Genomic DNA, 27,943 nt, shown 5'->3' with positions numbered 1-27,943 from the left:
CACTAATAATTCTGCTAGTTATCTATCTATCTATAGATTCCCATTATTGGTGAATTTTGACTGACATTTTAAAATGGTATGTACAGTTCTGATTCGAGAGGAAAACAAAATGGGGATGACCAAGGAAACGTTAGAGAGATTACATCTCTCAGCTGTTCTGGGAATACCTTATTGTGATAAGCTGAAGTAGGTGGTTGGAGAGGGCAGAGATCTAGGCTCCTCTGCTTAGGCTGCTGCCCCTGCAACCCGGCATCAGAGAAGCACGGGTATACAAGGTATAGACCTTATCATTCAAACAAAAACCTCAAAAATCAAATGAACCCCCACCTTAGGAAAAAAAAAAAAACTAATAACCATGGGGGTGCAGCTATCATATCATATATCTGTTCTGAGTAAATATTCTGGAATGTTTTTGAAAAGCGTGTGAGCAAAAAGCTTTATAAAAAAAAAATCAAACACTTGATCTGAATCAAATTATCACCTTCAAGGTCATCTTCCTGAGGAACTCTTCCAATTTGGATTTCAGGAGACGGACACCTTCTGCTTTTAAGAATAGGCTCTTTTAATCCCTTTCCTTTATTTCTTTTTGATAAAGCTTATGGTTAGGGCTGGATCAGATGATCCTAAAGGCTCAGGCTGCTAGAAGACTTCCTATGATTCCTATGATACAACGAGCACTTCTCTAAAGTTAAAAATAGTAAAAATAAGACATTGTGTTAGAGAGAAAAGTGCAAATTGAACTGATAAATAATATGTGCACTATAAATCTAAGAAACACAGCTGCATGAAGGTATAATCCAAAAATATGTTTGGGATCTTATGCCTGACAGGTCACAGAATGGAAAATAGTGTGAAAAACTGAATTATCCTTACTTTTCCAGCCTTTTGTTGCCTCTGCCCCAACTTTTTGGAGATATGTTACTGCCATTTAATTCAAAAATGTTGCAGGATTTTTAATGAACTAGTAAAATGCCTTCTTTAAGAATTTGAAATTTTTTCTGTTCTATTGTGCGTAGAATTTAGGTATACAAATAACTCAACTCAAAACATCCTGTTTTTATTTATATTTAACATAGTGTTACCACTTTTTTGGAATTGGGCTTGTAGAAGTGCAGATATAGTTGTGTTAAAAATACTTTGGTCAAAGCTGAAGCACTGATTCAACTGAGCTGTGCCGTTGCTCTTTGTGGATAAAACCAGCTGAATTCAACATGATATAAGCCGATGTTACCTGAGTTATAAAGGCGGAATTCAGTGAGTATATCTAAGCAACATGATCAATTTAAATTTCATTTGATGGCAACTACCCTGTTACACAATGAACACTACAGCCACTCTGCACCAGTTAAAATAGTGCATCACTGTGAACATCACCACGCTGCTCCAGATCGATCCAGTGCACTTTAACCCCTGAGCACAGTGCAATCAATTATCTAATGTTTTTTGCTTCTATCATCTTTGTCTCTTACATCAGTCATGTGTAAGAAGCACTAATAGAATTGCTGTTTTAAATGTTATCGTTTCCTCCATTTGGGTTCAGGTTTCAGCTCAAGTGCATTTTTATACTCTGCATATAAAAAATACTATGCTACCCAAAACCACAATGTACATTTGCAGATGACACTATATATCTGTTTATTCTTTTTTTATTCCACTGGTTCTAAAGTTGATCTGGCCTAGAGTGCTTTTGAAATATTTCCAAATTCTCTGATGACAGATAAACTTATGTTAAACTGATGAGTGTTAAAAATTCTCATGACCCTTGTTGGATGATAGACTCACTTTTAAAATCCACGAGGAACACCCTATAAGAAAATTAAAGATGAAAATTGGATTTTCATATAGAAACAAATCTTGTTTCTCATTCACAAGTTGTAAGCTCTTGTCTGTGCTTGATTATGGGATAGTGCTAGTGGATTAACTGCTTTAGATTTATCCAAAACAACCTAATTGTTGGGTGTGATGTTCTGTGTGAATAACAGAGTGTGAATGACAAGGACTTACCTGCCACATAGTCACCTATTCCAACTGTTGTCAGAGTAATGACAACAAAATAGGTTGACTCCAGAGCTGTCCAGCCCTCAATGTGCTTGAAGATCACAGCTGGGATGGTGACAAACAAGATGCAGCCAGCCAGGATAAAGAGCAGCGTGGATGCCACACGGATTTTAGTCTGACTGATTTGGTTTTGTTTATTCTGAGAGGTAAAAGCAGGAGAGGAGAGGGAGAAAGAGAGACATACACATTCTATCAGGAGTATAAGTTTTTAAACCAGTCTCATTTTCAGCAGGGCTCTAAGTGTGATTGTGATCTGACAGACGTCTTCACTAGGATGCTACTAAGATGTAAGATGCTTCTCGGACGATCACCTTAGCATGGGAAAAGGCAATCTCGATGAGCAGGGGTGATGCTACCACAAAGGTAGCATCACCCCTGCTCATCGAGATTCCTCGTTCTCCTTTTGGTTTCCCATGCATAGTCTTGGTGCATTTGTGTGGCTTATATTCTTCACTTCTGCCAGCCAGCCATCTCCCATTCAAGTCCTCCAATGATTGCGTCTCAGGAAACTTCCTAGCTTACCTCTCAACATTTTTCTGTCCATCTTTGAACTTTGTCAAAAACCTTTAAATTGTTTTATGGACAGATGCATCCTGCATTTGAGTCTGCCCGTTTTTTTCTTCTACATGGAATAAATTAAACTATCTTAATAACAATAAGTTGGAATGATTTTGTAAACCGCCAAACCAACACATTATTGCATAAAACAACAAGGTTTCAACTTTTTTAGTTTAGACAATTTATATGTTAGGGTCTTGGTCTGTTACCCAGTTATTTTAATTGAGTTTTTTGGGCTTTCTGGTCTAGTTTTCTTTAAATAAACCTGCGATTCTTGGTTTTCTTTGGATTATATCAATGTATCTTTTTCTCTTACTGTATCAGTTCTGTTCTTGTTCCCTAGTTTTGTATATTATATTTTCTCTTAGTGTTCCGCCCTTTTATGTCAAGTCTCCATCATGATGTTCCCGTTGTTTGGTTATTTCCTGTTTTATTTTGGTAATCCTTGTTCCATGTGTTTTGTGTTCAGTTTTAATTTCACTAGTATTGTTTTCCCCTCAGGAGTTTAAGCTGTCTTCCCAGGTGTCACCACTCTGCCTTAACCAACCTTATAGTTGCAGTCTTCCCTTTTATCTTTGTCTGATCAGCTGTTGTTTATCCTTATTTTCACTGTGTTCCTGCTCCCGGCTTTGTACCTGTTCTCATCCCTTCTTAACCTGTATTCTCCAGTGTAGATTATTATTAGTTCTTGGTTTTCAGTGTTTGACTTAAGTTTACCTTTTTGGATTCAACTACTAATCTGTTAATAAACGACTCTCTTTAAGTTCACCTGTGACTTACTCCACACGTCTGCTTTTGGGTACGTGCATCTCTGTAGAATTACAGCCCTTAAATAAAAATACACAGCCGCTGTGTATTTAAACCGAACACAAATATTTAGCATTTATACATCTGAACAAATTCTACCCAGTGTGTTTCATTTTCATATATATATTTCATTTTCTTTTATGTTAAACCAAGGCCCCCCACATGAAAAATATCTTACTGACGGCCATTTAATTTTAAAAGGCAATATTGTACATAACACAACAGGACCACTGTGACTCACCCGAAACATTTTCTCCACTTTGGCAATGCTTTTGACAAATATGGTACCTAGCTGGTCCCCAACACCTGCCAGGAGGAATCCAAACAGCGGGATCCCAAATATTGCATACAGAATGCAGAAAATCTTCCCTCCCTCTGTGCTTGGAGCAATGTTACCATATCCTAGAGGGAAAAATGGAGATATAGTTGGCTATATAGGACTACAATATGCAGGAAAAAAGCAGTTAAGCAGTTAGAAAAGCAATTAGTGAGACATTCTACTTTGTATGTAGTGTTCATAGCACGTATTGGGGTGGCTTACTAAAGACTGTTTAAATCCCTAGATCTTCCAGTCTACTGTATGTGTGAATAGATGAATCCAGCTTATAGTGTAACACTCGGTAAGTTGGATGAAGTGGGAGAGTCTTCCCGGGGGAGAGAGTAGTGATTAGAGCAGATGACAAAGGACATGTAGATGAAGGGAACAGAGGTGATGAGAAAGTGTTGTGTAGATATGGTGTTAAGGAGAGAAATGCAGATGGCAGCGGATTTTGTGAAAATGATGGAAATGACTGTGGTCAACACATACTTTAAAAAGAGGGAGGGACAAGCAGTGACATACAAGATGGAGGTAGCTGTAAACACGCAGACTACATCTAATGCAGAAGGTGCAATCTGGAAGTGATAAGAGACTGCAACGTGGTGTCAGGGAAGAGTTGCCAGAAGACTGGGAAAGTACAGCTGTAGGGCTTAAGGAAACTACTAGGATGGTGTTTGATGTATCCACTGGACAGAGGAACGTGGACAAGGAGACCTGGTAGTGCAATGAAGAAGTTCAGGAATGTATTCAAAGAAAATGTGAGACAGTCAGATGAAGTACACAAAAGCACTGGGAGGCAAGGTGTACAGGAAAAGAGGTGGCAGTGGCAAAGGAAATGCATTATAGTGAGCTGTATGTTAAGGTGGACACTAAGTGTGAAGGACTACTTTGAAGAACTGATGAATGAAAAAAAATGAGAGCACAGAAGACAAACGGAGGAAAGTTATTGAATCAGAAAGTGAAGGGGTAAGTTTGGTATGGAGTTAACTTTGAGGGCACCTATGAAGAGAATGAAGAGTGAGTTCGACCAGATGACAGACTGAGAGGATACCTGAGGAATGGAGCAGCATGTGATTGTATCGACTGTCAAGAACAAGGGTGATGTCAGAGCTGTAGTAACTACAGAGAGAAAGTTGGTCAGTCATATTAAGGTGATATGAGAAAGAGCTGGAGCTAGGTTAAGAAGACAGGTGACGATCAGTGAGCAGTAGTATGACTTCATGCTGAGAAAGAGCACTACTACCAAGGAGGCTGTGTAGCAGGCAAGAGTAGGACCCAAATACAGGACTTGAAAACACCAGGGTTAAACAACAGGTGGTTTTATTAAACTAAAACAAAGTACAAAACAAGGAAATCCAACCTTCAACTCCACAGGGCAACAAAGGGAGATTCAGACACCATACACACCAGGTAATTAGGGTGATTGGAAACACCAGGAAATATAGCTGAATGGTATCCGACTAACAAGACAGGGTAAGCAAAATTGACACAAATGAGACAGGATACTATCAAAATAAAAGAGGAAGGAACAGACACCCACACACTGAGTCCAAGACTGAAACATGTGAACTTGACACAGATACTGGAGAAAAACAAACATGCAAATATGACTGACTGGAGAGACAAAACACAGAGACTAGACAGACTACAACATGAAAAGACACAGAGAGGAGGATAGAAACAGACTTAATTGCCCCTTGGACATAAATAAGTCTCTCTGACTCTGACTGACTGGATACGAAAGTGAGCTGTAATAAAACAAGAGCCAGGAACTAGAAATAATAAACTCAAGACCTACTAATACAAAGATTGAACTTAAATTCAAAGAAGTGAATCAAAAGTCAAGAATAAACTCAAAGCGCTGTGAGGAAGACAAAGGACCATAACAACTAAATATGCGATGTTTGCGTTGAGATTGTTGATGAAGAAGTATAGAGAAGGTCAGAAGGAGCCTAACTGTGTATTTGTGGATCTAAAGAAAGCATATGATAGGTTGCCAAGAGAGAAACTGCATTAGGAAGTCAGGAGTGGTAAAGAAGTATTTGAGAATGGTGCAAGACATGTATGAGGACAGAGAGACAGTGGTGAGTTGTTTACTACAGATAGGGTCAAGGTGGGAGTGAGATTACATCAGAGATCAGCTCTGGGTTTTTTCTTGTTTGCATTAGTGACTAACAGACTGACAGATAAGGTCAGGCAGCAGTCTTGATGGACTATATTGTTTACAGATAGCATTGTGATCTCTAATGAGAGTAGGGAGCAGGTGGAAGAGAGCATGAATAGATGGAGGTATTCTCTGGACAGAAGGGGAATGAAATTTAGTAGAAGCAAGACAGAATAGATGTGTGAATGAGAGGGAAACTGGTGAAAAGGTGAACAAGATGGTAGTGAGACCTGCTATGGTGCGGTTTGGAGACTGTAGCACTGACAAAAAGACAGGAGACCAAGCAGGAAATGGAGCTGAAGATGGTGAGGTTTTCATCGGGAGTCACCAGAATGGACGAAGAAGATTAGAAATGAGTACATCAGAGGGACAGCTCAGGATGAGTGTTTGGGAGATAATGTTAGAAAGGAAGCCTGAGATGGTTTGGACGTGTGAGGGCAGGGATAGTGAATATACACTACCACTCAAAAGTTTGGACACACTTTCTCATTTAATGGTTTTCTTTTTTTTTCTTCTTTTTTTTTTTACTACTTTCTACATTGTAGATACTGAAGACATCAAACATATATAGCAAGATATATGGAATTATGTAGCAAAGAAAAAAATGATAAATGCACCAGATGGCCTGGCCTCTACAGTCACCTGACCTAAACTCATCGAAATGGTTTGGGATGAGATGTACTGCAGAGTGAAGGCAAAAGGACCAACATGTGCTCAGCATCTCTGGGAACTCCTTCAAGACTGTTGGACAACCATTTCAGGTGACAACCTCATGAAGCTCATCGAGACAATGCCAAGAGTGTGCAAAGCAGTAATCAAAGGGTGGCTATTTTGAAGAATCTAAAATATAAAACATGTTTTGAGTTATTTCACACTATTTTGTTTACTACATAATTCCATATGTGTTCATTCATAGTTTTCATGCCTTTATTGACTGACTGGCATTTGTATCCAGGAATGAAAATGCTGATTTTGTATGGAATTTATCCTGATATGTGGTGGGTTACACCCACACTGCATCCAACTTCCTTAAGTGGAGAGTTATTTCTGTTAACTTTTTTATGTAAACAGCCAAAAACCTCTATATTGCCCATGGCTTCCATATGCTTACATGCAGTTATACAGGCACAGTACTGAAGAATCTATTGAAGGATAAACTCTGGTATATATTCAGAGGTTAAAGGTAATACAATGCACTATGCATTCCCTACATTGGACCATATTAAAATGTTCAGTATGAGACATTAAGTCTTTCCATATTCTTAGTACCTATAGTGGTGATGACAGTTCCAGCAAAAAAGAAGGCACTACCCAGATCCCAGTGGCTTGAGTTGTAGGAGGTATCACCAACAGGATTCACTCCAGCATTCACAGCCTCCACAGAGTGCTGAGAAGATAAGATAAGGAGAGAGAGAGGATCATGAAAAATGCTGACTGTGCTGTGGTGTTGTTTCAGCTAAGTCTTCATATTTTAGTTGACTTTGAGGAGACAGGTTACACACAAGTGACAACAAGAACGACAGGGCAAGACCTAAAAAGGGAATGGTTTTGTAGATTGTGGCACTTCACCAGTCACTCACCCTTGGGACGAAACATCAAAGTGATGTTGCGTTTGGAGTGAGTGTTGAATGTCACCCCAAGCCTACACCAACAGGCCTAAGGTTAGGGAGTCAAAGTGCTACCTGCAGCCTTGCACCCCTGTTGTACCCCCAATTCAATTCAATTCAATTCATTTCTATTTATATAGCACTAAATCTAAACAGTTGCCTCAAGGGACTGTAAGTAAGGCTACTACAATAGTATACAATACAACGCAATAATAGAAAACAGAGAAAATCCCAATAATCAGATTACCCCTTATGAGCAAGCACTTTGGCCACAGTGGGAAGGAAAAAAACTGCTTTTTAACAGAAAATAACCTCCAGCAGAGCCAGGCTCAGGGAGTGGCAGCCATCTGCTGCAACCATTTGGGGGTAAAGGGAGGAAGACAGGACATAGACATGCTGAGGAAGAGAACCAGAGATTAATTATACCTGTTTAAATGTAGAGTGATGTATGTGAGTGAAAAAAAAAAAGGTGAGTGACGAAGAAACAGTCTGTACATCATGGGAATCCCCCAGCAGCCAAGACCTATTGCAGTGTAAGTAAGGGAGGATTCAGGGTTACCTGATCCAGCCCAAACTGCTTTGTGAAAAAGGAAAGTTTCAAGGCTATTCTTAAAAGTAGAGAGGCTGTCTATCTCCTGAATTCCAAAGGGGGAACTGGTTCCATAGAAGAGGGGCCTTGAAACTAAAGACAGTGCCTCCCATACTACTTTTAAATACCCTAGAAACCACAAGTAACCCTGTAGTCTTAAAGGGACGTGCTCTAACGGGGTGATACAGTAGTATGAGGTCTTTAAGTTAATATGGACCTGATTATTCAAATCCTTGTATGTGATGTGAAGGATTTTAAATTAGATTGTGGATTTAACAGGGATCAAAGGAAGAGAAGCCAGGATAGGAGAAATATGCTCTCTCTTTCTAGTCCTTTTTCAGCGTCATTCGGAGACAGGATATTTCTAATTTTAGAGATACTGTGCAAATGGAAGAAAGCAGTCCTACATATTTGTTTAATATGTGCACTGAAGGACATATCCTGGTCAAAAACAACTCCAATATTCCTCACAATGTTACTGGCGGTTAAGGTAATGCCATCCAGAGTAAGAATCTGGTTAAATGGACTGATTCTTTTATAGCACTTTTCTACTCTCCTGGAGCGCTCAAAGCACTACATGCCACATTCACCCATTCACACAAGTACTTTCTTCTATGCTTTGTAAGTGATTTCTACCTAACATTCACACACATTCATATCCCGATGGATGTATCAGAGAGCAATTTGGGGTTAGTATCTTGCCCAAGGATATTTGGCATGCACACTGGGGGAGCCATGGATCAAACCACCAACTTTCCGATCAGCAGATGACCTGCTCTGTCTCCTGAGCTACAGTCACCCCAATGGTAGCCAACCCAATAACCTCAGTTTTAGCTGAGTTTAAAAGGAGAAATCTAGAGGTAATCCAGGTCTTTATGTCTTTAATATATTCCTCATTTGTAACCTTCACTAAAGCTGTTTCTGTGCTGTGATGGGCTCTGAAACCTGACTGTAACTCTTCAAATAACCCATTCCTCTGCAGATGATCTGTTAGCTGTTTTGCAACTACTCTTTCAAGAATTTTTGAGATGAAAGGAAGGTTGGAGATTGGCCAACAATTAGCTAAGACAGCTGGGTGCAGTGATGGCTTTTTAATGATCAGTATTTGTATTATTGTAGGGTCTTGAGGCAACTGTTGTTGTGAATTGAATTGAAATGTACTTTTTCTACCACCTTGAAGGCCTGTGGTACATAGCCGATAAATAGAGATAGGTTGATCATATTTAAGATTGAAGCATTAATTAATGGTAGTTCTTCTAAAAGACATGTTGATGGTTTGGAGGAGGTATACAGCATATCTACCTTTAATATTATCATCACAATCTTCTAATAATTCACTGTAATACTGCTTTTTACAGGGTCTCCATATATTAGTTAACTTATATTTTCAAGTTCTTTTGTTCAGCAATTTATAAATTCTCTATATAATCCATGAGATTATTATGTGATATTTGTGATTTCTACTAAATTATTTTATTGGGCAATTTCTAATCATGCAATAATTTAAATACTTTTAAAAAATGTATTTCATTCCATTACCTGTTCAGTTCTAACCCATTTACAAGTTTGACCCTTATGTTGAAAATCTGTCTTTGCCATAACTCCCATAATAAACTATAAATACTGGAAGGTGGTCAGTGATGTTCTCTTGATTACTGGTAAATATATAATCAATCAGTGTTGAGTAATGAGAAGTATAATAACTGGGTTTGATGATTTTGGGATATATACTGAGGCTGTATGTGGTGTTGATTAATTCACCTTTCAGTTTGTGCTTATTTCAAGTCAGGGGCTGGGTCTGTGACCCAGCGTTTTCAGTTTGTTTTGATCTATTTTGTGGTATTTTGAAGATGATAAGATCTAGGATTATTATTAGTTTGCCTCAAGTTTTAGTCTAGGTTATGTTTCACCCAGGCCTTCTGTGTTAGTTGCGATGTATTTCTTGTGTGTGTTTCATGTTGTCAAGCCTGTGTCATCATCTCTACGTCACTCCATGTTTCCTGTTTTATTTTGAAAGTTTTGTGTTTCTTTGTTCGGTGTGTTTAGTTTTATGCTTCCTCTGTTCCTTCATTTGTGTCAGCTGTTTCTCCATGTGTTTCCACTTCCCCTGATCACCTCCTGTGTGTATTTAGTCTGTGTGTTTTCATTCAGTCTTTGCCAGGTTGTTTGTCTACCTCCCTTGATGTCATGTCAAATGTTCTTTTTCGCAGTCGTCACAGTCTAGTTTTTCCCGGTTTTAGTTTTCGTCATTGTTCATTTTCCTTTTTTATATTCATGTTTTCAGTCCAAATAAATGGCTCGCTTTTTGTTTAAATTTAGTTCAGTCTTCTCTTGTGTTCTGCATTTTTGTCCTCCTCTCTCACACTACAGATAATCACCACAGATAAACATTATTTTTAGGGTTTTTTTATACACCACTACTTACATTTCTTCCACCACCTTATAAATAAAATTACTATTAATAAAGACAGCAACATCACATTCAGTTGTGTTTTCTCTGCTCTTGGAAATAATTTCATAAGTTGCTAACCCAAGTCCATACCTGTCTCACTTTGCTTTATTGAAAGGGTGTAAGACCTGACTGAGGCAATGTTTGATCTTGTGAAAGTTGGTATACAAGCTTCTGCTGTTAAAGTGAATTATTGAAAATGTATCTTCTGTCCTAACGGTACTTATCAACTGGTCATCCATATAATAGCAGCTACTGCTGAAGAAAATGTTGTTATCAGAGTCCATGTCATTTTGTTTTTCCTGCTGATGTTGTTCAGTGTATGGAAAAGTAAACAATTCCAGATCATCTTGCCTTTGAAGAACATTATGAAGAGTCAGATGTGTGTCAGATGTGTCAGTTGCCACAAAGAAGTTGTCAAACATGCTTGATGATTATAAGTTCCTGTGTTCATTTAGACGTACTACTGTAGGGATGGCGGGGATGAATAATCAATTTGTCATACCGCTCATATGATCATACTCACGCTAGCTGCTTTCAGGTCTACCATATACTCCTTCCTTTTTTTCCTAAGTACATCCATAAAAGCTTCATTTATGAATATTTTAGATCCTTTGAGAAACTTTGCCAATTGGAGAATGGCCGTTCTGTTATTGTACCACAGTTCTTCCATCTTGATCTCCCGCTGAAGTTATATACCTTTTTCAAGAGGATTTTCATCACTTTCTTCTGTTTCCGCCCAGGTCTCTCCCTCAAATACCAGGTTGTTAAGTCTAGATTGTCCTTCCAAATATTCAGTTTTGTCAGTGCACCCAGCAGAATGTCACATGCTTTTAAATTGTTTGTAATGAGTTGTTGCGTTCAGTGTGTTTAGCCATTTCAACTTTTATGGACGTCCTTTTGTGTGAACTAGGGGTTTGTTTTAATGTCTCACACCTCAATTCTAGAGTTTTGAGTGCTTCTTGTGGTTCAGGAAGTTTTGAAAAACATTTCTTTTTGCTTTTGCAGCAGTTCATTTACTTAAGTAACATTCACATAGTCCTTCTCCGATTTGACCTCCATTCTTGGCTTTTTACAGCTGTTTGCCATAGCTTACCAAATTTTGTGGCTCTGTTTGAACGCACAAGGACAGCTCGTGACACCTTCTTTGGCACATTCGTGCCCAGGATGACTGTATGTAAACTTCTTCCTACAGCTTCATGTTCTCCTTGTGAATGATAGATTGATAGATAGATCAAATAAATACAACACAAAACAAAATATATCAAGTACATACAAGCTCAAGAAGGTATAAACAAATGTTTTGTCTGAAAAAGAAATAGGTAGAATTTTAACAATTTCCCTACAATCATGTAGCTATAGATATGTACATAACAATAATAATGGAAAACAGTGGTATCTGTTCCAAGTCCCATCGCATCTTGGAGGGGGTGAAGAGAGAGGTTGAGGCCCCTGAGATCCAAAATCAGACAGAGTTCCCCGTCTCGCTTGGGAATCAACAAATGGCGAGAGAAGAACCCAGCTTGGTGGTCCCCAGTCTCAAAAGGTAAGCCACCTAGCATTTCCACACCACTGCTCTTATTGTTCTTCTTGGTGTGAATAGGAGTTACAAACTGTAAAGTCAAAGACTGAAATTCGCGAAGCGAGAACAAGTTGGGCTCCCTTAGCAGGCCAGAGAAGCTCTTGCTTGCTGAGCTAATGCCTTGGCCAACAGGACCCGGCTATGGCTAAGTAAACCGGCGAAACCACTGGCAATACGCCAGAGAGAACACACCCTGAAATAGCGAGATAGGAGTAGGTGCAGAGTGTGTGAACTTGCAAGACCACGGGAACAGACCGGATTGCTCACGATGGCCAGAGAACTGTCAACTAGCTGGGCTGGGGAGGCCATAGCGAGGACGGGTTAGGTGTGTGAGCCCACAAGACTGAAAATAACTGTGCAAAGCTGTAGTTGAACTGACAACCTTCAGCCACTGGCTCATGTCCCACATAAGCCAGTGGTATGTGTGCACCAGAGGCCAAAAGCCAAATCAATCCTCAAATGATATTCAAATGAGGGAGGCATGACATGAAAAAAGAGCCCCTTTTCTCTCTGTCATGTCTGTGAAAGAAGCACAGCACCATATAGTATAAAGTACCTTGCTGCTGCAGAGTTAAAGAAAGTGTACCTAACAAAGTGTGACGGTGTCCTTTCATCCTCACTTGGCTAATACGTACCCAGCCCAATTTTACTCTTTAGGTGTGTGTGTGTGTGTATGTGTGTGTGTGTGTGTGTTGGGGGGGGGGGGGCTGCTTTTAACCATGTAAAGCACTTTGTGCTACAGTTTGTATGAAAAGTGCTTTATAAATAAAGATTGATTGATTGATTGATATATCTCTATGCTGCTTGATCACAAAAAGTGTCCCATGCTCTACTTGAACTCACAACCTTCAGTTGAAATGAGCAGTAACTTTACAACTACACCACTGAAGCAGAGGTGAGAGAGAGTACTGGCACTCCATTCAATGTCACTCTATCAACAGAAAAAGTTGAATATTTCAGAAACTTGGCATGAAACAGCACACGACTTAGCAAGTCATTTTGAGGTGTAAACTATGTCTTTGCAACAGTTCCACTAATAGTAAACAAAGGGGAGATGCAAGTAACATATATGACCATGAAACTGGCCTCATGGCCCATAGTTAGTCAGTGGTGCGGGTGTCAGTCATTATGCAAATTAACTGTTTAGAAGGTTAGGGAAACCTACAGTCAGCTGAGACTGAAGAAATTACTTGGATCTGGACGAAATGTTTCTCCCATGAAAACGCGACATCCAGATGTACAGAATCAACTTTTTGGGAAAGGAGTCATCAGTGTGCCTAGTAAGATTTATGTGAAGGTATGCATTTATATGATCAGCGCAACTGATACAATGTTCCAGTGTTGGACTTCTCTCCAATGATGCTTGAAACAATTTTGGACTGGATTTCAGTCATATTTACACTGTTTTGTTCTACCACACTGTTACAGTGGTCCCTCGCTATAACGTGGTTCACCTTTCGTGGCCTCGCTGTTTCGCAGATTTTTTTTGTGCAATTTTGCTTTTTTTTTTTTTTTTAAAACAGCACATTGTGTTCTGCGTCCTGATTGGCTGTCCAGTACAGAATGCATTCAGCTTGTCAAATTAACTTAAATCTTCAATCGCTAGCAGTGTGACTCTGAAGTGCTGTACTGTATGTTTGTAAGTTTTCTCCCCAACAAACACAACGTTGATGAAACGTTTTGCACCGTCAAAGGCATCTGCGGTAGCACACAAAAGGCAGACCAGGCACAAAAGGTACAAAAAGTTGGACTTCTGGACATGCTAAAGGAAGGTAGAAGTTACCGTATTTTTCGGATTATAAGGCGCATTAAGCGAAACAAAACAGTCTGATAAGTCAAACTTTACTCAACTCATTCGTCTTGCTTCCTCTACTTCCGTACCATTGATTCATTAATGTTGAATTCTCTTGCAGCTGCTCTATTCCCATGTTCTGGGCCTGAAAACAGGGTTTGATCTTTGGTTTCATTCTATAATACTGGACTTATTTTACTACGAAGGTTTAAACTTTGAGAGTGTTTAAACAAAAGAGAAAAGTGTGAAAAAGTCCATGACTGGATGGATTTCACCTATCACAGGTTATTTTTAGAACGTAACTCCCGCGATAAACGAGGGACCACTGTACTTCAAAGAAACCCAAGCAAACACATTTGTGTGTTTCAAATTAAATGCTACATTCAGTACATGACTAGATCAGTACAGTCTCTTTAGCTGGGGTAAAGCAACGCCTTTTAGGAAACTGAAAAAAGAATCAATTGCCCTGTTTTTTCTCTTACATAACACTGTACTTTCTTCTCTCTGTGTGCATCTCCAAGTTTGTTTGCAGAGGTGCTGGGAGAGAACAAGGAAAGGGAGCTCATGTCAAGCGTCACAGTCAGCGCTGCTCTACCCTGCAAGTGTCTGTCCTGGCAGATGGAGTCTCAGTGTAATGAGTCACACTCAGGGTGTGACAGATAGCTGTTTGGCTGGCTGAAGGGCAAATACACAAGGACACACTGAAATTCTTACTGTCAGGACTAGAAAAGTTTGGTTTACAAAACCTGTGCTGGCAAATGGTATAGGGACTGTAATTAATTTCAGATTACTATAATAGTTCATTGCATTACTGAACACTCAGAATAAAATAAGTAGAAAAGCTACAGATTCCCATGACTGAGAATTGTTTGTGTAGACTTAGTGAAAGGACTGTGGGAGTAACCAGAGCGAGGTCGGGAGACAATAAATACGGCTTTCACAGACAGATGCTACTTTAGGTGCAAGAAACTGGGTAACAGGTCAGGAAAAAGTGTGTGTGTGTTCATCCCTAGATGAAGCTGCAACTGAGGGAGGAGAAGAGTGCAACCTGTTCGCCAATAAGGGGGGCTAAAGTCTACCCCACGTCTCCTTCTCAATGGTTTTTCACGAATCTGATAGACGCAAATTCTCTTTTATAAATATGTGTACCACTAAGTTATGAGGATCTCTCTTCTGGTAGTTGGCTACATCAAACTGCTGCAGATTGTGGTTTTTGGACTTGGCAGCGCTTCCTCTTACAGAGCTGAGCCACATTTGGCTTGAGGGACGAAGCAACTGAGATGCTTAGTATGGCTTTAAGCTCAGGAAAGGTGGGGGGCATTTCTCTCAAATTGTCCAAGATTGTCCGTGTGATGTCAACAAGAAAAGCTACGTCCATTAGCCATTCGGGATCACTTAGTACAGGAATAGCCATCCCATTCTTCTCCATAAAGGCTTTCACTTCTGCTCTCAACTCAAAAAACCTCTTTAAGACCTTCCTGCTGCTAAGCCAACGTACCTTGGTGAAGTAGAGCACATCCCCATATGCTGACTCTAATTCCTCCAAAAAGGCACGAAACTACCGGTGCTTTAAGCCCCTAGATCTGATATGGTTGATGCATTTCACCACATCAGACATCACACTGTCAAACTTGCTGCAAAAGGCCTGCTGATGGATAATGCAGTGCAGAGCAATGGCTTCTTCCACATCCTCCTCCTCCTTCTCCTATAATTGTCTGTACTCATCACCAACCTTTCACTTCACGGCAGGGTTTGAAAAAGACATGACTGTGGCTGGGTGACAAAAAAATGTACTTGCACTGTGTGACAGGATATATTTTCTCTCTACTCGGTGACAGTCCTCAAACACATTACAAGTGACCAACATTGCTCATTTGTGTTGTTGTCATGAGCCTGACCTACGGTAGCACACAAGTGTTAAAAAATATAAAACACCCAGTGCAACGACTCATGCAGGTGCCTGTGAGAAACCCCCCCATGTGGGCCACACTAATATCAAACTTTGATTTCAGGTAGGGGGCTGCTAAATATTGTTCTGGGGGCCAGAATTGAAACACATTTCAGGAAGATAGCCTCAACTGACCATGTGCTCACTGAATACTTCAGTCAGCAGAAACCCAACAAAGAGGAGCAAATGGAGGAACCATCATGGAAGGACAGGCCCCTGCATGGTATGTACCACCGGCAGACAGAGGAAGTGGCTGACATCCAGAAATCCTACCAATGGCTGGACAAAGCTGAACTGAAAGACAGCACAGAAGCACGAATCATGGCAGCACTGGAACAAGCTCTAAACACAAGATCCATAGAGGCTGGGGTCCATCACACCATGCAAGACCCCAGGTGCAGGCTGTGTAAAGATGCCCCGGAGACAATCCAGCACATAACAGCAGGGTGCAAGATGCTAGCAGGCAGGGCATACATGGAACGCCATAACCAATTGGCCGGCATAGTATACAGAAACATCTGTGCTGAGTATGGCCCAGAAGTCCCGAGGTCAAAATGGGAGACGCCCTCTAGGGTGGTGGAGAATGACCGAGCTAAGATCATGTGGGGCTTCCCATCACAGCCGGACAAACTGGTGATGGCTAACTAACTGGACATAGTAATGGTGGACAAGGAGAGGAAGACGGCCGTAGACGTAGTGATACCGAACGACAGCAACATCAGGAAGAAGGAACGCGAGAAGCCGGAGAAGTACCAAAGGCTCAGAGAAGAACTGGAGAAGAAGTGGAGGGTGAAGGTAACAGTGGTCCCAGTGGTAATGTACAGTGACTCCAAAAGTTAGGCGAGTGGCTCACATCTGCGATCTCTGTCCAGAAGAGAGCAGTAGAAGAGAGCAGTCGTAGGAACAGCTACTACTGTGTAGGACCCTCAAGCTACGCACAGGACCTGAGCTTGAAGGATGGACGGCCTGCAGGGGCAAGAGGGGATTTTAAACAACAACAACAACAAAAAAAAATATATATATATATGTATAAAAAGAATACATCTGGAGGACAAGGACCAAGCCTAATCTGTCACCACCACATGAAAAAACTCACTGCAACAAAAAAAAATACAGGCAACAGAGACACCCGGTGGAGTGACAGCAATACCCTATCAGTATTTTATGGCTGAGGGGGTAAAAAAGAAAAGACAAACAAAATCCAGATTCTCCTGAATTCATAGGATAGTGCCAAGAAATTAAAGTATAGGTGATAATATCTATGACAGACATAAGTTTTAATGAAAGATAAGAACATACATAAGATGAGACAATGGATAATGAAATATTTTTCAACAGACGAATTGAGGTGAAGACCATGATCGGTACTGGTCCATTATAGTGAAGAGAAAGCTGAATGTAAAAGTGAAATGTTTAGTGCTCCTAACCTGGAAGAGGTGGCTGGGGAGAGGGAGGCCTTGGCTTCTCTGTTATGCAGTCACCTGGCAGCAGCCTATAAGGCAGCCAGGCTATATTTTTTTCACAATATTGATAAATCATGGATTTTTCTGTGAAACATTTGTAGGCCTCACTAAGAAACACAAATGAGGCTCAGTTTTTTTAAGTAACCATGTAACCAGGAAAATTAAAAACCTCTTTTAGAAGTCCTAGACTATCTAAAAAAACAAGTATCAGCAAACAAATGATTTTCTATAAAAGGTCTTTGGTAATTGATTATTTTTTTCCTTCTTTTTCTTTCTGCCACCTCTCTCACTTTATTTTGCTAACCTCTTCCTTTGAATACTTTCCAGTAATTCCTCGTAGCACCTCCAAGTCTCTTTGTCGTTTTTCCTGTCCAAAGGATACACCAAACTCTAGTTTCCTCAGCACTTCAGATGTACTTTCCTTAACACCTAGAGTCTGTCTTAACTCCCCCCTGAAATCTAAGCAACACTGTTTCTTCTTTAACTTCCTCCACTTAATCCACGCCTCTGTCTTCACTCACTCACATCCAACAGACTACTATCTAATGCTGCCTAGCTACATCCCCCCGATGCCAACGTGCAGTCTCCTATCTTTTCAGAATAAAAACAACATTCAGAGGACGGTGCAGACACAAGCTGGAGCAGGAGGAGTGGCACCTGTTAATTTAATTCTCTGTAAATCTGTTTGCTCTAATATGGATCCAGGCAGGGATGGTACTTGCTGTGGAGGGAATACAGTTTACAGGGTCATTGGCTATCCTTTAATAGTCAGTGATAGTTTATATATTTTTCCACATACAGAGGGGATTATTTTTACTGAACAGCCAATCTTTCTATCTTTAATTCTGAGTTTATGGTTAGGCTTTGCTGTGCTGATGCCTTTTTAAAAAATGTTAAGCTTTGACTTCTTTGGTCAACCACTGCTTCTTAATGAGGAATATGTTTACCAGATAACAAAAATCTTCTTTTCTAGGTTCACTGTTCAATTTAGAGCCTAAACCATGTTTTACAGATGGCTGTAGATACTGACTGACCTCCTCAGTACATACTGACAAATATTTGATTAAAAAAAAGTTCATAGATTCATTATGCCATAAGATCTGTTGGGACGCCTCCAATGGTTTAGTGGATAACACATTATCTTAATGTCACTGCTTCAATCCCAGCTAGAGACACAATTCCCCATTAAGCCTGGATCAGGAGGTAAAAGTTGTTTTTCTGCTTGAATCGGTCAGTTATAAGTGGCTTAACAAAAAAAAACAAAAAAAAAACAACACCTCTGAAGTTAGAGTTAGAGTTGTCAGAGAGTTGTCTTCCAACCACAGGAAGGTCAGTGGTTGAATCCCCGGCTCCTAAAGTCTCCATTTTGAAGTTGTGGTGTGACCAGGCCCAAGCCATCTAAAAGTGTACTTTTTATGTATGAGATAAGAAGGAAGGAATTCTCTTCTACAAAGTGACGAGATCTGATCTTTTTGCCTACCTCTTACTTTCCCTTAACAACATAAATAACCACTTTAGGTTTTACTTTTATCCAATCACAGTTTTTTTTTCTCAAGGAGTGGTGGTTTTACTATGCAGCTTTAGTTTTGTGTTTCCCTTGTGTGCGAATGTGTTAGGCTGTGAAACCAAGCTGGCAACAATCCACAACAGCTTTCCAGATTTAGCTGCAGCAGCTGTGCTCTGCAATATCCTGTCCATTATCATACAGGGTTTCACTTTTGCTGAGGTCAATAAGTGTCCAGACCCAACAACTGGCTGTTACTATAATGCTTTATTAGCTGTGAGCTTTTGGCTGTGAAAAGCCCTGGTGTTAGCAAAGTTGAAAGTGTTGGGTCACAACTCAAATTAAGATCTGCTCATGAGATCTGGCTTTCAAGCCTTGTTTCACGTTCCCTTAAATTATCTGTCAAGGTCTGCCCTACATGAGTTTCAGGGAGATCATCTTTGCATTTTGAACTGTGGATTGTAAAAGTTTCTCACCTAAAATACCAAAAAAGAAGAAAAATAGAAAAAAAGGGCTCGGAAGCCCAGCAGGCTTTTTTCTTTACTTAACTCTCCAAAATCCTAGAAAACCTGTTTAATAAACAATTAGACAAATTCTTAGATAAATATAAATTACTGTCTGACAGTCAATATGGATTCCGATCAAAAGGATCAACATCACCGGCATTAATTCAGTCAATCAAGGAGGTTACAAATGCTGTTGATCAGAAACAGTATGCAGCCGGATTATTTCTCAATCTCAAGAAAGCATTTGATAAAATCAATCATTACTATTAATTAATAAACTGAAAAAGTATGGGATCAGGGGGGTTATACTGCACTGGGTGAAAAATTATTAAAGTGACAGGAAACAATTTGTGAAGAATATTCCACATCATGCCTGGACTGTACTAGGTCCAAAATTATTTATTATTTATATAAATGATATTTTTAAGGTATCTGATATATTAAAAAAGGTGTTATTTGCAGACGCAAATATTTTTTGTTCTAAAGGAACTGTTGGGTACAACAACAAACTATCACTAAATCTAAGTAAAACTAAAATTGTCTTATTTGGGAATTCCCAAAGAAAAGTGCAGATTCATATAGATGGTGTGGAAATTGAAAGAGTTCTTGAACACAAGTTTCTTGGTGTGATAATAGATGATAAAATAAGATGGAAGTCTCATATAAATCATATGCATAAAGTTTCAAAAGATATTGCATTTTTGAGTAAAGTAAAACTCATTCTGGACCACAGATCACTCCACATTCTCTACTGTTCACTGATTTCACCGTATTTGCATTACTATGCAGAGATTTGAGGATAATCCATAAAACTGGTTACAGAGATCATACAAATCCAATATTCTTTAAATCAAAAACACTAAAATTCCCAGATCTGGTTCATTTCCTCAATGCACAAATTATGTATAAAGCAATAAAACAACCTACTTCCTGACAATATTCTAAAATTGTTTTCTAAACGGGAACGGGAATACAATTAGAAGGGGGAATTAAATTTAAAACAGCCCTGTATGTTCGCTAAAACACTAAAATGTTTTTTCATCTCTGTGTGTGGAGTGAAGCTGTGGAACAGACTAAGTGAAGAAAGGAAGCAACGTCGCAGCATGACTCAGTTTAAAAGCGGTTCAAAAATATGGTTTTTGCAAAGTACAGGGAGGAGGTGGGGCTCTAAAGGGGGGGGGGTTCTCAACCACTATTTTCACAACAGTGTCGTGTATACGTGTGTGTGGGTGCACAAGTATGTTTATATAAGTATATATGTCTGTAAATTGTATCTCTTTTGACGTGTTACTGGGGTTATACATGTATATATATATTTTTAAAAAAAATACATGTGACATGTAATTTAATGGTAATTTCTAATGGACAGGGCATAAACAGGAAGACAAAGTGCAGACTAATAATTACTAAATAGTGGAAAGGGGGTAAGTAAACAGAAACATCATAGTATACAGTAACATCTGTGCTGAGTATTGCCTGGAAGTCCCGAGGTCAAATGGAATTGGACCCTAGGGTGATTGAGAATCTCTCCCATCGCTCTTATCTCTCTGTGTCAATTTATTTGTGTCTGTGTTCATGGGCAGGACTCCACAAGGGTCCCCGTCTTGGAATGAGCACACCTGCTCTGATCACCCACCTGTCCCCTCAAACCCAAACCTCAGGAACTGCCACTGGCCCTGCCAGATAGGAATCTGGAAGTAGGCATCCTTCAGGTCAATGGTGGCAAACCACTCGCTGGCATTGATGGCCTGCCTCACCCCGGGGACCGTCAGAATTTTGCATCTTGGATCTCAGGGTTCACAACCTCTGTCTTTAGCCCCTGAGATCCAAAATCGGACAGTTCCCCCGGCCCGCTTGGGAACCAAGAAATAGCAGAAGAACCCAGCTTGGTGGTCCCCTGCATCTACCTCCCATATCACACCTTTCCTGCTCGGGGTCGCTCACTGAGGTGAAGGTCAGGATCAACATGTAGAGCCTTGGCTGCACATTCTTTCCGTCTTCCCTGCATGTGGGCATATGTCTGCGAAAGGCATGAGGCCCTTGACATTTCCTGAGGAACACGGCGGCTGTTTCGAGCATGCTGCAAAAATTGGGGTGCGCCTGGGCCGAACATGACTGTGGGTCGACAGGCAGCCTCATCAGCCTCACCAGCTGGGACTGATATAACCAAAGATGGCACTGCAGTACCCAGAAAGAGGCCAAGGACCTGCCTTTGGCGACCACCTGCTTTTCATCATCTTCCAGAGGCATAGAGATGTCGCATCCCACACTTTTTTGACACATTCGAGCTGCCATACTTGCACAGGGTGAAGGCAGCTGTAACCCGCAAACAGGAAGACAACACACAAACTGAGTTTCTCCTGTCTCACTGTTTCCACACCACTGCTCTTACTGTTTGTCTTGGTGTGAATGGGATGCTTAATGTTATGTCTTATAATTTGGGAAGCCAGAGACTGAAAATTGCAACGCATTAGCAGACTGAGAGGCTCTTAGTCCCAGAGCTAAGGCTTTAGCCACACTTTTGAGCCTCGGACTATCATGGGGTGGGGTGTTTAAATGCAGCTGTGGCTCAGGAGGTGGGAGGGATCATTTTACTAATTGTTCAACTATCCTTGGCCAAGATATTGAACCCTGAGTTGCCCTCGAGGCATCCATGAATTTGTGCGAATGTGTGAATGTTAGGTTGCAAGTGCTTAGGCATAGAAAAAAGCACTTGTCTAAATTTGCGTGTAAAAGAATGAATAAGAAAGCATTTTCAGTGCTCGGTAGAAAGATGCTATATAAGAACCACTCTGTTATATTTGACAATGCTGTTGCTTGAGTTTTTGTTACCATTTTCTGTTGTCATTTTGTCTTTCATCTTGCTCCCAACTCACAACCTACTGGTATGTATGGTGTCAGCCTAACCTGACTTGGTCTTGGTGCATTTCATTTGAAGTTGCGCGTCAGAAGTTCCCAGCTAGAAATTTCAATTCGAGTGCCCGAACAGTCTGACTTCCAACACAGATTTTGCAGCAGCGCATGTAAACACTAGTAAAACTGTAAAACCTGTAATCTACAAAACCACTGTTATGTATTTGTGACTGGTTAAATAAACCAAGGGCAGACTCCTGACAAGGATCTATCCATGAATGTGCGGTGTTATTAAATTTTAAAAAAAACGAAGAAAAAAAGAAGGAAAAGCTGCTACTGAGTCATGAATGACCGTACCTTAGAGCAATAAAAAAGCCTTTCTTTCATTGCTTTTCCAGCCTTACTACTTTGTTGCTTTTACTTTTGTTAATGGCCTTTCATGTTGTCAGTCAAAACATGGATGAAATGAGCTTATCAATTTTGCATTGACCTCTCGCATATTTCTACTGAGAAAATTTTTTTTTGCAGTGATTATTTTTATCATTTTATAACCACTCCCAAATATGATATTAAACTTAAAAGATTATGCTTTACACAAAGATGACTAGTTGGTAACATATAAACAGAGGTCTATGTTTTTCAGATTTACTAAGAAATACTGCAACTTTACCACTTTTTAATTTTTTTGTAATGATCTTATGTACTATTATTTGCCATTCTTTTCTGAATAACAACCAAAAGCCAGCACACTCAAATTTCAACAAATTTATTGAATTAACTATAGTCAGCAGGCTTTCCTTCCAAACACATACATGCCCAGTCATATTCTTTCAATAAAGTACATCGTTAAGGAAATTCTTCATGGATATCTGGAAGCATTGAGCAATCTCCGCATTTGTACCAGACTATTCAGTGTGGTCTGTATCCACTCCAGGGTGCCTGACAGAGTATGTGCTCGAATGGCGTCAGATCAATGTGACGCTTAGGTTTCAGTTGACCTGAGTCCCCACTGGGAAACCCTGTCAAAGACTGAGGAAAGGCAAATCTATCAATGAGCAGCTGCTCTTACCTTGATGATAGCCTCCAAGTCTTCCGAGGACACACAGGGGTGTTTTAGCAGGAAAGCTGCCTTCTCTGCTGTGATGGTGATCTTCTGGTTATTTTCAAAGGGTTGTTCAAGCGCTTGGAACACCAAACCCCCTGCCACCAGGTAGGTCACCACCACTACAAACACAGCTAGCACAGTTTTCAGCTTCATCATGGTGAAGGGAGCTGAGCCATCGGCCACCGCCTCCATGCTGGCCACCATGCTCGGGGGGCGGGAGGAGACAGAGAGCCTTGGCAGAACGCAGCCCATTGGGTTCTGCATAGTGGCCACACTGGCATGTACTAGGCTGCACTGAAGCATGCCTGGCTGCACCTTCTTTGGTGGAACCAGGTTGGTCTGGACTGCCACTGAAACAAAGGGGAAATGAAAAATAGGATGATGTGATATTTGCATGATTGAAGTGATGTTTTCTACTGACAAGTGCTCTGATAGAAAACAGGTGATCAGCAGGAATAAGCAGAAGAAAGGACAGTTTGTTTGTTTTAATTTAAAAAAATATGCTACTAATTTTGCAGAAAGACCAAAGAAAGTCCTCAGGGTACTCAGTGGTGGTAGTTAACAGTGATGCAATGGTAATTCATTGAAGTACAATTTGTTAGTCTATGTGCTTATGAAGTGCTTATAAAAATACTTTTTTATAGGTTACTTGACACCAAAGAAAAAAATATTTGATCATCATGAATTTCATTCATCCATTCTCTTCTGCGTATCTTTGTCAGTGTCTTGGTGGGCTGGAGCCTATCCCAGCTACCATAGGGTGAGCGGCAGGGTATACCCGGGACAGGTCACCAGTCTGTTCGCATTCACATCGATGGGTAATTTAGAATTACCAGGTAACCCCACTAACTGCATGTTTTTGGACTGTGGGAGCAAAATGATGTTTGGAAGACTAAATAAAACAAGCACTAAGGTGCTCAGGTTACTTTGACTTTTGACTGACAGTAATAAAATTTCTCACCACTGTCTCGGTTATAGAAACAAAACACTGAGTGGATTAATGGACAAGTGAATAAGTAGATTCAACTCATGCCTATTCAAAGTCACAGAACTTGAAGCAACAATGAACTCTACAGGTTTTGAATGAACAAACTAAATAATTATTTAGAGGATGACAGCTATTAAACCACAGCAAAAAAAGGGTGCAGCACTAGAATGTTCCTTCTTGACCTTGGACAGAAAATCATAATTCAAGTTTTGACAGTTGTTCAACAGCATCTCACATCTAGAGGGTTTCTGATTTGGTCGATAGTGTTTAGAGTAAATTCTATTGAAATCTAATTTAAGCAAGCATTCTCTAAATATAGGTAACTGCTGATTATTATTTGCTATGACACTGAAAGTGTTACTGTAAAAAAACAACAACATATTAGTGAGTGTCACACCTTCTTCTTTGGTGCCGCTATTGACAAAAACAGATCGTGATGAGCTCCCAGAGTAACAGCCCAGCAAAGCCAAACAGGTGGATTTTGCATTTCTTCTATTCACTACACAGTGTTATGTAAAAGCAGCACAGGGAATCATGACAGCTGCAACACATTTCACTGACATTAGCACACTTGTAGAAACCAGCAGAGACGACTGCTTTGATTTATGTAATCAGTCAGCTGCAGTGTGTATAGTTAAGCTTACATGCAGGTGCACACTTCAGAAATCCCACAATTAATGATGTGCCAGCAGCACTTGAAAATAATAAAGGGGTGCCATATAAAGGATATTGACCTCATCAAGAGCTTGCAAAGACTCGATAAACATGCGCATGTTTACGGTGTGGGAGAACGTGACGGTCATGCGGGATTTGGGGGGCTATTTCTACGGGGGTGGATGAGGTAATGTTACGACAGACCTCCCCGCTGCATCACACTGGAGCATTTGTTGACTAACAGCCTCATGGTAGATGTCCCTGCGTTGCCCCGCTGTGGGCATAATTACTCTTTCTGCCATTAAATAATTTCTCAGGTATAAACACCACAGAGTACTGAAGACGCCGCGGGGTGGATGCGGCTGCAATGTTTGCCCACAGTAAACTTCAGCATGCAGCTTCCTGTGGAAATTCAATGTCTGGTCAGCATGTTAAGTGGCCAAGCCAGTGGGAGATAGTGGACGAACCAATTAGTATTTACAGAGCAAATAAAGGTTACAAAGAGCAGTTTGACTTCAGCAAATCATTTCAAAACATGCAGTAATGGGAGGATTTGAACGCCAACTTTCACCGAATCCAGAACGACATCTACCGCGAAAGTGCAGCATGAATAAAACACCTTCACAAAAAATAACAGCATACTGACTGACGGGCTAACCTGGTGGAGGGTTCATGTTCCCCGGTTTTCTTGGATTCTCAGTGGGAAATTTCATCTTGGCTCTTCAGGCACTGCCACTATTAGAGGAAATATATATCCAACTTTCACGGTCTTTCTGTTGATTCCGTCGCTTTTAACCGGGAAAGGATGGAGAATGGCAGGGAGTAAAAAGACATTATCCGCAGCGCGTGGTTCCGCTTCAGTGGCTGAGAGACTTGCTGCTTGTATGAAGCTTCTCTTCTCACCAACGGTGGCGGTCTTCAGAAGCGCACACCCACCGCTCGCCGCATCACCGTCTGCATTGTGTAGCAGTAAACACCATGGGCGCGGGTAACGAGAAGCGATGCTCCACTGAAGAATCTAACCATCACATTGCGACGGATTTCTGTTATACATTTACATCACGGTGCATCTGAACAGCTCTGCGCTGCTAGTTGTCAAGCCCCACCACTCCCAGATGCTGCTGCTGGTGCAGTTTGGCTTAATCTCCACACCGTAGCGCAGCGTCGTGTCTGTACCACTAGATAACGTTTGTCCAAATGAGAGGAGCAAGCAAAGAGAGGAGAGATGCTGAACCACAGCAAGACGCGCTTCAGTGTTTATTTAACACTAACACCTGGTAGCTGTTGAGAAAATATAAGCATTACATAAGAAGTCTGTTCTAAGTTAAAATATGTTCCCTCCATTGTTACACGAATTAGGGTTAGGATTGTCGGGGTGTTGAAACTCTAACCCCCTCATTTCATCTCCAGCAGCATTCAGTCATAAAGCCTCTGGCCTATTTGATGGCACAAGATTACTGCCATCTTCTGACGCAGTTAGCTATTGCCTCTGGAAGCAGGCTTGATTCTGCTTGACTACAATTTCATAGCCAAATTTGTTGCTGTTTCTTTCTTAAGAGCCTGTCCATGTCCTGTTAACGAAGGCGGAGCTTGTCAAGCTGAGAGGTCAGCAGTTTCTTTGATTGTTTGGGCATTCACATTGTGGATAAATCTGTGGTCTTTAACGAGAAACTAATGGGAGACCAGTATGCTAGACAAGCTGCCACTGGCTATGCTTCCACAGCCCTGATCAGTCACAATTTACACACTGTACAGTAACCGAGGTAGAATTAGCAAGTAAACAGGTGGGATAGCAGAGTTAAGAGAAATCAGAGTTCATACAACGCCTTCATTTCTCATGTATGATTTATCTCTCTTTAGATTGTCAGTTAACCATGTCACAGTGCATGTACCTGTGCTTTTTAATTTTTATAACAATATTTAATATACGTTTAAAATCAAGATGTTTCTGAGTTAACAGCTGTTCATTTTAGAAATATCTGGTCCTCACAGCAGCCACAACAAACACCTGGTTTTTACCTCAACCTTTTAGATACTTTTGTTTAGTCTGATGCAATTCAGTTTCATTTAGTTTTGTGTATACAGCCCCAAATCACATGTTGCTTAAAGTTGCTTTATGTTGTAAGGTAAAGATTCTTCAACAATACAAAACCTCAACAATCAGATCACTTACTATGAGAAAGTACTTGGTAAAAGTGGAAAGAAAAAATTCCCTTTTAACAGTAAGAAATTGTCATGATCTAGACTCTGGCAGGAGTCCTTAGTCAGTTATTTATAATTATAAGTAATTATAAGTAAGTATGAAAAATATAAATATACAAGTTATAATTATAAGTCAATTATTTACCATTATTTACAGTGAATATGGATAGTCAATAGTGACAATCCCAAACTCCTCTGATGCTTTCCAAAGTTTCCAAACCATTTCCCAGACTCCCTCTCTGCAAAGACACCTCACCACTCTATCACAGGTCTCTCCAGGTAGACCTGAAAACAAGGAAAGACAGGTAAGTGTCATGTCGGTGTGTGGAGAGAGGTCAGAGAGGACCCAAATGCAGGACTCGCAGGCTGAATGAGGATGTGGACGGTGTTTATTATAAAGACAAAATGAACACAACATGAAAGGTTGCACTAAACTGAATGACTGGATGTGACTGAGCTAGATGTGTTGCATTAAAAAGACAATGTCAATAGAATAGAAAGAGGCAAGATGACCGGAGAGGACAGATGGACCATGACAGTACCTTCCCCCACCCCATAAACGGAGTCTGAGGTGGAATTCTCTGACTATCTTCTTGTCTTGGATGGCGGGATGCACGACCTAGGATCATTCCTCTGGGCCATATCCCTCACAATCAACCAGGTACTGGAAACCCCTTCCACGACATCTGGTGTCCATAATCGAGCAACTTCAAATGGGGAGACAGAGAGGATTAATCACTGCATCAATTTCAAATGGTCCAGTGTATTTGGTTGTGAATTTCTTAGGTTTCATTT

The 27,943-nt window shown here is 40.5% G+C and overlaps 1 protein-coding gene across 1 annotated transcript in view; it reads right to left on the bottom strand.

Annotated features, from left to right (window-relative positions):
- Nucleotides 1-26,510, bottom strand: part of kcnk10a (potassium channel, subfamily K, member 10a) — a 32,518-nt gene extending 6,008 nt beyond the window's left edge. The window contains exons 1-5 of the mRNA XM_003456046.5: nucleotides 25,605-26,510; nucleotides 23,269-23,654; nucleotides 7,176-7,293; nucleotides 3,665-3,825; nucleotides 2,005-2,197 (exon numbers count right to left, since the gene is read on the bottom strand). Coding sequence (XP_003456094.1) covers nucleotides 2,005-2,197; nucleotides 3,665-3,825; nucleotides 7,176-7,293; nucleotides 23,269-23,654; nucleotides 25,605-25,659 — 913 coding nt within the window. The 5' untranslated portion in view covers nucleotides 25,660-26,510. The remainder of the gene's footprint in view (nucleotides 1-2,004; nucleotides 2,198-3,664; nucleotides 3,826-7,175; nucleotides 7,294-23,268; nucleotides 23,655-25,604) is intronic.
- Between the last annotated feature and the right edge of the window lie 1,433 nt (nucleotides 26,511-27,943).

Source organism: Oreochromis niloticus, linkage group LG15, assembly GCF_001858045.2.
Source record: "Oreochromis niloticus isolate F11D_XX linkage group LG15, O_niloticus_UMD_NMBU, whole genome shotgun sequence".
Lineage (NCBI taxonomy): Eukaryota > Metazoa > Chordata > Actinopteri > Cichliformes > Cichlidae > Oreochromis > Oreochromis niloticus.
The sequence above is the reverse complement of the archived record's forward strand: the minus strand, read 5'-3'. Positions and strand labels throughout refer to the sequence as shown.